The 13,258-nt window shown below is 41.8% G+C and overlaps 1 protein-coding gene across 1 annotated transcript in view; it reads right to left on the bottom strand.

Moving 5' to 3' along the window:
• Positions 1 to 12,611, bottom strand: part of MTMR8 (myotubularin related protein 8) — a 122,854-nt gene extending 110,243 nt beyond the window's left edge. The window contains exon 1 of the mRNA XM_032757069.2: positions 12,499 to 12,611. Within this exon, the coding sequence (XP_032612960.1) occupies positions 12,499 to 12,522 (24 nt within the window). The 5' untranslated portion in view covers positions 12,523 to 12,611. The remainder of the gene's footprint in view (positions 1 to 12,498) is intronic.
• Between the last annotated feature and the right edge of the window lie 647 nt (positions 12,612 to 13,258).

Genomic DNA, 13,258 nt, shown 5'->3' on the forward strand with positions numbered 1-13,258 from the left:
CATTGTGCCCCTGCTCTAGGGATTTGTGGAACTCTGAACTTGAGAATGATGATTGAGGGTATGTGGCGGAATAAATTTCTAAGCAGCAAAGTGTTCAAGATGTGCCCTGGCTGCCTCTAACAGCATATGCTCATATATGTGAGCAAAGAGATCATCTGAAACTCTAACTTATATTTAAAAGGGAAGCACAGCATAAAAGTTTAGAAAACTTGCAGCCTGGTCATGTGGTAGAAAAGAAAACCCATTTTCAGGGGAGGAATTCAAACTGGATGCAGAAATTTGCATAAGTAAAGAAGAGCCAGATGTTAATAGCCAAAACAATGGAGAAAATACCTCAAAGGCATTTCAGAGACCTTCACAGCAGCCCCTCCCATCACAGGCCCGGAGGCCCAGGAGTGAATCAAGGTTTTGTGGTCTGGGCTGAGGGCCCTGCTGCCCTATGCAACCTTGGGACACTGCTGTGTCCCAGCCACTCCAGCTCCAGCCATGGCTAAAAGGACCCCAGATACATCTCAGGATGCTGCTCCAGAGAGTGCAAGCTACAAGCCTTGGCAGCTTCCACATGGTGTTAAGCCTGCAGGTGCTCAAAGGGCAAGAGATGAGGCATAGGAGCCTCCACCTAGATTTCAGAGGATGTATGGAGATGCCTGGATGTGTAGGCAGAAGTCTGCTGCAGAGCCAGAGCCTTCATGAAGAACCTCTACTAGGGTAGTGTGGAAGGGAAATGTGGGATTGGAGCCCTCACAAAGAGTTTCCACTGGGGTACTGCCTAGTGGAGCTGTGAGAAGAGGGCCACCATCCTCCAGACCCCAGAATGGTAGATCCACCCACAGCTTGCACTGTGCACCTGGAAAAGCTGCAAGCACTCTACACCAGTCTGTGAAAGCAGCCAAGAGGGCTGTACCCTGCAAAGCCATAAGGCAAAATGCCCAGGGTCTTCTGAACCCACCCCTTGCATCACTGTGGCCTGGATGTGAGACATAGAGTCAAAGGAAATTATTTTGGAGCTTTAATATTTAATGTCTACCCTGCTGGGTTTCAAACTTGCATGGAGCCTCTTTGTTTTGGCCAATATATCCCCTTTGGAATGGGAATATTTACCCAATGCCTGTACCTCCATTGTATCTGGAAGTAACTAACTTGTTTTTTATTTTACAGGCTCATAAGCACAAGGGATGTGTCTTGTCTCAGATGAGACTTTGGACTTGAACTTCTGAATTAAGGCTAGAATGAGTTAAGACTCTGGGGAACTGTTAAAAAGGCATGATAGTGTTTTGAAATGTGAGAAGGACATAAGATTTGGGACGGGCCAGGGTGGAATGATATGGTCTGGCTCTGTGTCCCCACCCAAATATCATGTCGAATTGTAATCCCCAATGTTTGACGAAGGGCCTGGTGAGGGTAACTGGATCATGGGGCAGACTTCCCCCTTGCTGTTCTCATGACAGTGAATTCTCATGAGATCTCATTGTTTAAAAGTGTGTAGCACTTCCCCTTTCGCTCTATCTCTCTCCTACTCTGCCATGTGAAGGTGTGCTTGCTTCCCCTTCACCTTCTGCCATGACTGTAAATTTCCTGAGTCCTTCCCAGCCATGTTTCTTGTACAGCCTGTGGATCTGTGAGTCAATTAAACTTCTTGTCTTCATAAATTACCCAGTCTCAGGTAGTTCCTTACAGCAATGCAAGAAAAAACTAATACACTAAATCTATAATATTTTTGTTATAGCAGCCTGAACAGACTAAAACAAGAAGAATTACATAAAAATAGAGGGGTCAATTCTCTAAGAACATATTTTTTAATATGATCATGGCTCACTGCAGCCTCAACCTCCTGGACTCAAGTGATCCTCCCATCTCAACCTCCCAAGTAGCTGGGATTACAGGCATGGATCACCATGCCAACGTAATTTTTCAACTTTTTGTAGAGAAGAGTTCTTACTATGTTTCCCAGGCTGGTCTCAAACTCCTGGCCTCAAACGATCCTCCTGCCTTGGCCTCCCAAAATGCTAGGGTCTCAGGCACGAGCCACTGTGCCCAGCCTGACACTTGAATGTAACAACACAGTTCTAAATAGCACATGGATCAAACAAGTTGCAAGAAAAATGTTTTTAAAACATTTCAAACTAAAAGAAAATACACCTTAACAAAATTTGAAGGATATAGCAAAAGCAGTGCTTAGAAGAACATCTGTAGCATTGAATGCATATATTAGAACAAAGAAAAATCTAAGGTCAGTAATCTAAGCTTCTACCTTAGAAAACTAAAAAATACAAGAGCAAATTTAATCCAAAGTAAACTTCTGAAATATTACAGAGTAGAAATCAATGAAATTGATAACAGGAAATCAATAGAGAAAATCAACAAAACCCAAAGCTGGCTCTTTGAAAAGATCAAGAAATTGCTAAGATGCTAGCCAGGCTACCTAAGAAAGAGAGTGAAGACACAACACCAGAAATGAAAGAGGGGCCATCACTACTGATCCCATGTACATTAAAAGGATAATGAAACAATATTATGAATAACTGTATGTCCACAAATTTGATAATCTAGGTGAAATGGACCAATACATCAAAAGACACAGTCTACCAAAACTCATACAAGGAGAAACAGATCATCTGAGTGGGCCATATCTATTAGAGAAACAAAATCCAAAATTAGTAATCTTCTAAAACAGAAAGGTTTAGGTCCAGATGGTTTCACTGGTGAATTCTACCAAACAATTAACAAAAAAAATTATAGCAATTATCTACCATGTCTTCAAAATAGAAGCAGACAGAATACTTCCTAACTCATTCTATAAGGCCAGCATTACCCTAATTCCAAAATCAGAAAATACATTAATAGAAAGGAAAAGTACAGACTAATATTTTTCATGAATATAGATGCAAACATCCTCAACAAAATATTGGTGTATTAGTTTGCTAGGGCTGCCATAACAAAGTACCAGAAACTGGGCAGCTTAAGCAACAGAAATTTATTACCTCACAGTTCTGAAGTCCAGACAACCAAAATCAAGATGTCAGCAGAACCGATTCCTTCTGAAAGATGTGAGGGAAGGATCTAACCCAATCCTCTCCCCTTGGCTTATAGATAGACATCTTCTTCTTCTGTCTTTTCACATCAGCTTCCCAATATGCATGCCTGTTCCCAAATTTTTCCTTATAACCCAAGTCACATTGGGATAGGGCTCACCCTAATGACATCATTTTAACTTGATTACCTCTGTAAAGTCCCCATCTCAAAAAAAGTCATATTCTGAGGTATGGGAGGTTAGGACTTCAACATATGAACTTTTGGGGGACACAATTCATCCCATAACAATTAGTAAATTGAATCCAACAATGTATAAAAATAATTATATACCACAACCAAGTGGGTTTTATTCCAGGTATGTAATGTTGGTTCAACATTTAAAAATCAATTAATGTAATCCATTACATCAACAAGCTAAAAAGGAAAAAAAATCACAGTGTCATACCACTAGATGCAGAACAGCATTTGACAAAATCCAATCCCTATTAAGTGAAGTCAGCTACAAGGGGCCAGCGATAGAAAGGAGGGAGCAAGGTGGGACAAGGCCAGAGAAGGATTAAAGAGTTAAGTGAAAAGCCAGAGGGACCAGTGTAAGATAAATGAAAAAGAACTCTCAGAATTCCGGGGGCACCTTAAAACCAAAAACCCACATGGGGATGAGAGGGGAAAAAGAACTCACAGAAACCTTCAGGCACAGAATAAGTAGAACACTCCCCCTACCACCATGGAAAATACTTATGGGAAAAGCTGCAAAGAACTACAGCAAGAGAACCATGGGTATACACCATTTCCTTACCTGATGGGGAAGCTGCAGGGAGGCATTGTGCTAATCTCAATGCACAAGGATATGTAAACATGATAGAAATAGTTTGGTGAAAGCATGTCATCATTTCAGCCAACTAAAAGTCAAAAGGGGCCAGGTACAGTGGCTTTCACCTGTAATCCCAGAACTTCGGGAGGCCCAAGCAGCAGGATTGCTTGGGCCCAGGAGTTCAAGACCAGCCTGGGCAACATAGTAAGACCTCATATCTACAAAAAAAAAAAAATATGTTAAAAAAATTAGCCATGTGTGGGGCCACGCTCCTGTGGTCCCAGCCACTCAGAAGGCTGTGGTGGGAAGGATCACTTAAGCCTGGGAAGTTGAGGCTGCAGTGAGCCAAGTTCATGCCACTGCACTCCAGCCCAGGTAACAGAGCAAGGCCTTGTCTCAAAAAAGGAAAGAAAGAAACTAGGCTTGCCCTTGCTAGACAAAGTGTATTGTGATTAGATTAAAAGAAAAACATCAGTGTCAATTGCACAGGGGCTCACTCACTCACACTCAGGAAAAGAAGTCACACTTCAGGGGAAAGAAATGGTCAAGGGATGAGTAGTAGGAATTGAAAAAAATAAAGCATCTTTGCTTTCTCCTGACTGTCCCAGAGATCCTTATGCAGTCCTGAATGGTAGGAGATGCTCAACAAGAGGAAAAACTGGCCACTCATAAGAAATCCCTGCTAAGGCCCAGGGCACTACCTACCAAAAGGCTACATTATGCAAGTACAAAGAGTGCTGTGTGACACTTGGAGAACAGTTTTTGAGGAAGCCTGAAGAGAGGGGAAAATTATTGCTATCCAGGCTGGACTTCCTGTATAGCATGTCTCCCCAAGGCAGGAATCCTGTGCCTTTTAGTAGGTAGGACCTTCTAGGAGACTTGCAGCTACTCAGACCCTCCCCTCTTTCTACTCAAGGGCACCAGGGCCCCATCTGTTTCTGACACAGTGTTATAAGAGGGTTCCTCTACCCGTAGTGCTTTTACCTGGCAGAAACTGAGGTCTCACAGAATATGTGTGTGGGGTTGGGGGTGAGGGGAAGAGAGAAAGAGACAGAGAGATTGGGGGGAGAGAGAAGGAAAAGACAAAAAGGAAGGGGAGAGAAGGGGATGCAGGAGGGAAGGTAAAAGAGAAGGGAGGAGAGAGGAAAGGAGGGAGGAGGAGAGAGAATAAAAAGGAGAAGAGAGGGAGAGTAAAGAGGAGACAGAGAAAGATGAAAAAAGAGAGAAAAGGAGAGAAAAGAGGCTGACCACCGCTAGGTAAGGTACAGATTTTAATTCCCAGGCAGGCCACCCAATTGTTTTGTTATTTCTCCACTCCTGAGCTGTAGATAGAGCACTCCGGCATTTATAAGAACTTTGCTCTTGGAGAAGCTGTGAACCATAACCCACATTTGTTTGTTTTTCTCATGTCCTTTCTAGGAAGGGAGGAAGACAGGAAATCAGGTGTACTTCAGAGGTCTCTGAATTCATCTACTGTCCTGATTTGCCGCAATTATTGGTAACAACTTAGATGCACTACAATAATAAATAAAAGAAGTGACACCTGGCTCTAGAATACCAACCAGTGTAATGATATTCATCAGTCACACCCATGTCCCAAGCAAGTCCTGCCGCTTGTGTCATTGCCTCCAACAACAGAGAGGATTCATCATGAAAACAACTGCTGTGCCGTGTATGTACTATAAAGGGCAGGCTTTCATGACAAGCCTCTCTAATTTAGGTCTCTTCTTTAAAGTAATAAGTGAGAAAATATGTAACAGGAGGAAGGAAGGGGAATGGTGGAATACTTTTGTGTCAAGATGTACAAGGTCACTGAAGGTAAGTGTTAAAAATACAATCCAGACTAGTCTTGAACTTATGCCTCTCCACACCCTACTTCTCCATGTCCCTCCAACTAAAGCAAATTTCAGACTTGGAAAGGAATCCTGCATCTTGAGATCCCCACATCTATCATTTTTAAATGCTGAAAGCACTCAAGAGTTAGAATGAACCTTCCAGATTGATACCAGCATTTCTTAAGGCATGTTCTATGAATCCTAGTTCCACAGATGTTAATAGGCACGTACACACATGCACACACACAGTTCTGTGGTCAGCATAGAGGAACACAGGGTGAAACAAACATAAGCAGGTTTATTGCAGGGCTTCTCGGAGCCTTTAATAGGTGAACATTCACTATGAATCTCCACAGTATTTGTGGTGTTAATATATTTTACCTTAGAATCATTTTTTTAAAACAAATTATCTTGTGGGACTAGTGTTCATCAGGAACATAGTTTAGGAAATGCTAGTATATCTCTCAGCTCATTTTATTGAAGCACTATAGTACATAGGTAAAGAGCACATACTTGGGTCACAGACTGTTTGGCTTCATATTTCCAGCTCTGGGCAAGTTGCTTAAGCTTTCTGGATGCTTTCTTTATATTTAAAATGAGGATAATAGTGTTGTTGCAAGGGTTAAATTAGCATATAAATATGTAATATTTATGTAAAGCACTTAGAATAGTACCTGGCACATAGCAATTGCTCTATAAAGGTTAAATATTATTTTACTGATGAAGAAAGTGAAGCCTAGAGAGGTAAAAAGACAGTCTAAGATCACACAGCATGTCAGTATCAGAAGTGGGGCCAGAATTCAGGTCTCCTAACTCTCTGTCTAGTATTGGTGTCTCAAATGACGAAAATGTCTTTAGAACTTAGCAAAAAATCTCTCTAAAGCCTTAAGTATTTTACCACAAAAACCAGAAAATGATATCTAAAAAGACACAATCCTAAAACAAATCCCAGTGGTTTCTAGGAGTAACTGCTTAGTTGGGGTTTCTCAAGTACAAAGTGAGGTTGAAGGAGTGGGTTTTGGTGGTGAGGAAAATTATTCCAATGCCTATAAAACAGTGTCTAAAATGCCAGACCACTGCCACCAGGGCTTCCTAGGTAGCCTCTTTCCTTGCAATGTAGTACCAAGAGCCTTTCTGGATGCTCAGGCAAATCTCCCTGAGACAGGCTGATCTTTGAGACCTCCCATGACTAATGTATACTAAAGCCTCTACTATTGTTTGGCTCTGATGGAAAGACGAAAAAACACACAGTTATAGAGCACTTATAATGTGCCAGGCCCTCATCATACCTTATCTTAATCTTTATCATAGTCTCAACAGACTCAGAGTGTTTAAGTGATTGCCCAAGAACTCAGGGCTAATAAATAATATAGACTGAATTCAAATCCAGCTTTGTCCATGCTTTTTCAATTATATCACACTATTTCCTAGACTGGAAGGATCACAGTGAAGCCAACTGGATTTGCAATTTTGGGAACTGGAAGGGGAGCACAATTCTCACCTCTAGAAATCTCATTTCCTTCATAATGAAAAACACTTTTTACCCAGTTTTATATTTCTTTATTTTGACCTTGCTTCTTGTCTAAATGCATTTCAGGTTGTTTATAATAAAAGACAGATCTACAAATAGGTTATTAGAATAGAAAACCAAAGCCATGAAGAGTGGGAGGAAGCAATTATGCTAAGTACAAGGACAAATGTAGTTAACATAACTGAACATTTGGCCTTAGTTTCCTGGAAGTAAAGGCAAAAATTATCTGCTTTTAAGAAGGCTTCATACAAATTGTAATCTCCTGTGTGGTACTACGAAGTGTTACAAAGTGTTATTAACATACTACAAAGTGTTATTATTTTTTATTATTACTATCCAGGATAGCGTTCTGTACCCATCTGGCACTCCAATTATTTTGGATGTTGTTTCTGTGATAACTCCACAGTTTATTATAGTCTGAACAAGCTATGCATACTAAACAATTAAGACAATGCTACCTCTGCTACTTGCTAGATGTTTGACCTTGGATAAAAAACTCTAGCTCTCTGAGACTCAGTTTTCACATCTGTGAAATGAGAGGCTTGGACCATCACTAGATGATCTTTATTAATTAACTTATTTATTAGAAGCTTTATTGAACTATAATTTACATACCATAAAATTCACCCTTTTTTTTGAAACAGGGTTTCACTCTGTCGCCTAGGCCAGAGTGAAGTGGCACTATCAGAGCTCACTGCAGCCTCGACCTCCCAGATTCAAGCCATCCCCCCACCTCAGCCTCTCGAGTAGCTGAGACCACAGGTGCAAGCCACCACACCCAGCTAATATTTTTAATTTTTTGTACAGATGAGGTTTCACTATGTCACCCAGTCTGGTCTCAAACTCCTGGGCTCAAGTGATCCTCCCATCTGGGGCTCCCAAAATGTTGGGATTACAGGCTTGAGCCAACCAGGCCCAGCCAAATTCACTCTTTTAAGTATACAATTCAATTAGTTTTAGTAAATTTGGAGTTGTACAACCATCATCACAATGTAATTTTAGAACATTTCCATCATTCCAAAAAGAAACTTCATCCCCATTCCTCATTTAGATAATCTTTTAAAAGGTCCTTTCTAACTTTTCCATTTCTAGACTTACAAAGCTTTAGTAGCTCCTTGGCTATTTACAAGTTCAAATTCCTCAGTGTAACATTCAAAGTCCTTTACAATCTATAAAATCTTCCACTGTCTTTTTTTCTACCCACACAAATGTAGAAATTACTTTTTTTGTGTTAAAACATTCCTTAATGAGCTAGCAATTATTTATGTGAAGGAGAGTCCAGAAAACAGATTTTTGACTAAATTATCCTTGTCCTTGATTAAAGAGATTCATGAATTAAACACATAACACTATTCTCTAGAGTAGTTACTGAAGTCTAAGGGGCTGTAAACTTGGAAGAGCTTCTCCCTGCCTGTCAGGCTGCTCCCATCAGATCACAAGACAGAAGAGACATATTTTTCGGTCTCTTTCATTTTTGGACCTTATGCCTGGCATCTCATTACCTTACTTGATTAAGAGATCCCAGAGGGCAGTTGCCATATCTATATCCAGTTATGTATCCTTAACTCCCAATGTGAGATTCTGCATATAATTAATAATGATGATGATAGTAACTGGTAGCTAAATTAAGCATCTACCATGTGCCAGACATTGTTCCAAGCACTTTACAGATACTAACTTATTTAATTCTTATAACAACCCTGTGAGATAGATACTATTTTCAACACCGTCTTATAGATGAAGAAACTGAGGCAAAAGAGATTACATATTTGCCAAAATCACAAAGCTAGTTAAGTAGCAGAGTTGAGATTTTATTTCAGACAGCCTGGCTCCAAAGTATGCACTCTTAAACCACAGCAAATTGTCAAACCAGTTGAAGCTCAATAAATATTAATTGCATAAAGCCTTATTATTAAGCTTCCATTCCAGGAAAGAAAAGTAATTAAGAATTCTGGGTGCCAACTGACACAGATGCAATGAGGTAGGGAAAAATACATAGAACAAATTCTGATTCAGATAGGAGAGTCACCAAACTTTAGGGCAGGTCTGAGACACTCCAAAAATGGTTGTTGAACCCTAAGCTATATCTTAGAAAGATAGATCTGTTCTTATACATAGGTGGTGGGAATGTAAAATTGGTAGTGTCTAGATGAACATATGCATATTCTATGACCCAGAAATTCCACTCCGATGGCCTATACCAACAAAAATGTATATTTAAATCTGTCAAAATGTACTATTGGTGAAAGGCAGAAACTGGAAATTCCCCATCAACAGAAGAATGGATAAATCGCATGTGGCATGTTAACAAAACATAATATAGCAATGAGAATGATCTATAACTTCAAGAAATAATATGGATAAATCTTTCAAACAATGTTGAGCAAAAGAAGTCAAACACAAAAGAGAATGTATTAATCCATTTATATTAAGTACAACAAAAGAGTAAAATGAATGTATCCTGTTAGAGGTCAGTATAGTGGTTTACCCTTGGGAGGGGTATTGACTGGAAGGGGGCATGAAGCAGACTCCTGGTAATTTTTTTTTTTTTTTTTTTTTGGTTTTGTTTTTTTTTAATCTCAGTAGCGGTTGCAGAGGTGTGTCCTGTTTATAAGTTTATAGCACAATGAATACTTCCAATCTATACATTTTTCTTTATGTGTACTGTACTTCAATAATTTTTTAAAGTCTTCCTGAGTAAAGAAAAAGACTCAAGCAAAAGCCAAAAATAAAAGTCACTTTTGTACTTTACATGCACAACTAATGACTGACAAACTCAAAGTTATCCCTTTGACCTGAGATGGACAAGGCAGATGTCTCTCTCTTTTGTGGAAATAGTGAGTTAACAAAAGGGATGCCATTTTAATCCCGAGCTATTAATGCAACCCTAATCCTTTCTAGAAACTGAGAAAAAAACAGACTCACAGCAGCATACCACTTGCGGGCACTCACAGCCCTGGCAGGCACCAAAACAAATACTAATTCTGCTTAAAGAATCAAGTCTTCATTTGGAGTTTTTATTTATATTTCAAGACTAATGACACTATCCATGCAGTACAAATGGAGTCTGACCATGATGCAAGTTTAAGTTTTCTTGAGCACGAACCCTATCCCAGCACCAGTCTGAGCACTCCTATCTTTATTTAATAGGCAAGCATTCCACATCTATGCATCTCAGTTTCCTCATCTGTAACATGGGAATAATAATAGTATATCCTAATAGGTTATTGTCAGGATTTAAGGCATATTTCATGTAACATATCTAACACAGTGCCTGTCACATAAGTATTCTATACGTATTAGCTGCTACTATAATTTTCATATGGGCCCGTTAATGGTTTCTTCTCCCTTCCAATTTCCATACAGCCAGCCCGGTTTACAGCTTCAATCCCTAACAGGGCAATTTTAATATTTTAACACTCATGGACAGGAGCAGTTCTGCCTCTCCATCTTCCTCAGTTGTCAAAAGAGAGAAAAAAGGAGTATTCAAGTGAGCTGATTTTGAACTAGACAAATAACGTGGCCCAAGCTTAGGTGGGTTGGGAGAAGAGGGAGTCTGGACAGCAGAAGTTCCTTTCCTTTAATGGTACCACCTTCTTATACCATGTCAGAGGATCCGTACAAATGAGATGATCTGGAAACAAAGGGACACAGAAAAAGGCAAGGCTGGCTTTTACACGGGATGTGGTTATCCTCCACAGAGAAAGGCCCTGAAGAGGAGGGAGTCAGAAAAAAAGGTTGAAGGTTGGAGTTTGTGCTTTGCCCATCAGGCAGCATCAAAGTCTTATGCTAAAAAGTGGGCAAAACATTACTAGTTACAAAAACTCTTTCACACATATCCTCTTATTTAATCCCACAACCATCTTGTGAAGTGAGCTGGGCAAATTTCATTATCTTCATTTGGTAGGTGTATCAGTCTGTTTTCACGCTGCTGATAAAGACATACCCGAGACTGGGCAATTTACCAAAGAGGTTTATCGGACTTAATAGTTCCACATGGCTGGGGAGGCCTCACAATTATGGAGGAAGGCAAGGAGGAGCAAGTCACATCTTACGTGGATGGCAGCAGGCAAAGAGAGTGCCTGTGCAGAGAAACTCCCATTTTTAAAACCATCAGATCTCATGAGACCCATTCACTATCACAAGAACAGCACAGGAAAGCCCTGCCCCCATGATTCAACCATCTCCCACCGGGTCCCTCCCACAACACGTGGGAATTATGGAAGCTACAAGATGATATTTGGGTGGGGACACAGAGAAAAACCCTATCAGTAGGTGAGGAAAGCTAAGGCTCAGAGAGGTTAAATAATTTGTCCAAAGTCATTAGCTAGTAGTCTGTGGGGGTGCAGTGGGCAGCACTTTAATTCAAGTCTTCTGGCTTCAAAATCCATGCTCTTTCCATTAAAAACACGCTGGATTTTTTACCAGGACTTCAATTAGCCTGGGCCACGTGTGTTATGATCAAAAGGAAAAAATAACCACAGACTAGTTGTGAACTTTTCACTGTTCCCCAGCCCCAGACAGGAGAAAGGAGGGAAGCGGATTTGAAACAGAAAGGGGCTGGCGTTGGGAAGGGAGGGAGTAGGATCTGGAAAGATGAGAGGAAAAAGTAGCAAAAGTAACTCTAACTCGGGACTGGCTAAAAACAGGTGACAACTGGCTAGATAAACCTCCTGGGTTTCTCCTACCGGCTGAGCAGGGCCAGATCCACTCTGCCCCACTCCCCTTCCTTTTCCATTGCCCAGCTTTGGCTGAAGAGATGCTGTGGCCCCACAAACCCTCACAGGCATGCTGTGGAGCTGGGGCGAGAGGGGGCTTCTGGGCAGTGCCTGGGGAAGGTTAGTGGCTGGAGGAGCCAAGAGGATGGTGAAGAAACGCTCGATAAAGGAAGTAACTCTGCAGGAGGCAGGGCAATGTGGGGTATTCGCGAATGGCGGTTACAAGTGCGGCTAGTATAAAAAGCTGAGATAAGAGTGGGTGTGAGGTCAATGCTAGGGAGGAGCTGGAGTCAGAGGGCCAGAACAGGCGTGCACCAGGAGCGGGGGCGGTGTCGCGTAAGGGGACAGTGGCGCAGACCACCTCTTTCCCGGCCGCCGACGCCCGCAAGCAGATCCTAAGAAGAGGTGTTTGGTTGAAAGGGGGTGTGGACCCAGAAAGAGAACCCGGGACGCCGCACAGGAAAGACGCGTCAAAGAAGGCTGAGAAGGCTGAGGAGGTGTGTCTGGACTCCCAGGTGAGCACCAACAGGAAGCTCGCAGCTGTCAGCCTCGCTTAACTCTTCTCCTTACCTTGGGTACCGTAATATGATCCATAACCGCAATTCCCGGCACCGGAAGATCTCGGTGCTACTCCGGATGCCGCCGCCACCGCTCTAGCCGCCTCCTGCCCCAACCCGGGTTTCTACCCCCGCTCTCCTGGTCCTGGCTCAAACTCTCGTCACCTGATCCTCGGCGGAAGCTACTATCGCGACACTTTGACCATAGCCGTTCCCGCCATCTTGCTTCCTGGCAAGTGCCCTTTTCTTCGGGGAACTGATTATTCTGGTTCAGGTTCAACGTTTGGCCGAGTCTTTAAGTCCCAGATTCGAGTACTGCCACCCTTCTCACACTCCTTGATGCTATAAGGGCTCTGAACACAGATGTCACTCATTTACTCTAATATTACAATGATAGCATCCTGCAGCGGTAACACAGGCTGCCCCATGCTGGCAATTGGGTTTCTGAAGAGCTTCCTAGCTGTGAGACCTTGGGCAAGTCACCAAAGAACATTTTTTGAAATATGGAAAGGTATATCCTCCTCTCTATCTCTCCTTTATGTGTCTGCTGCCATCAACCTAGTTAAAATCTGGAATACTACAGTATCCTCATCACTTTTGCCATCATAGATATGGGAAGAGGACCAAGGAAGGGCTCACTGGACCAGCTATCAGATGAGAGGTAAATAGGTGCAGACCCTCAGTGGTGTGCTCCAAGTCAGATTTGTGGTGGAAAAAAGAACAATCTGAGACTTGAGAAATCTGGGTTCTACTCCTCTCAGGTCTGCCACTAA

This window comes from Hylobates moloch, unplaced genomic scaffold (assembly GCF_009828535.3).
Source record: "Hylobates moloch isolate HMO894 unplaced genomic scaffold, HMol_V3 SCAFFOLD_7, whole genome shotgun sequence".
Lineage (NCBI taxonomy): Eukaryota > Metazoa > Chordata > Mammalia > Primates > Hylobatidae > Hylobates > Hylobates moloch.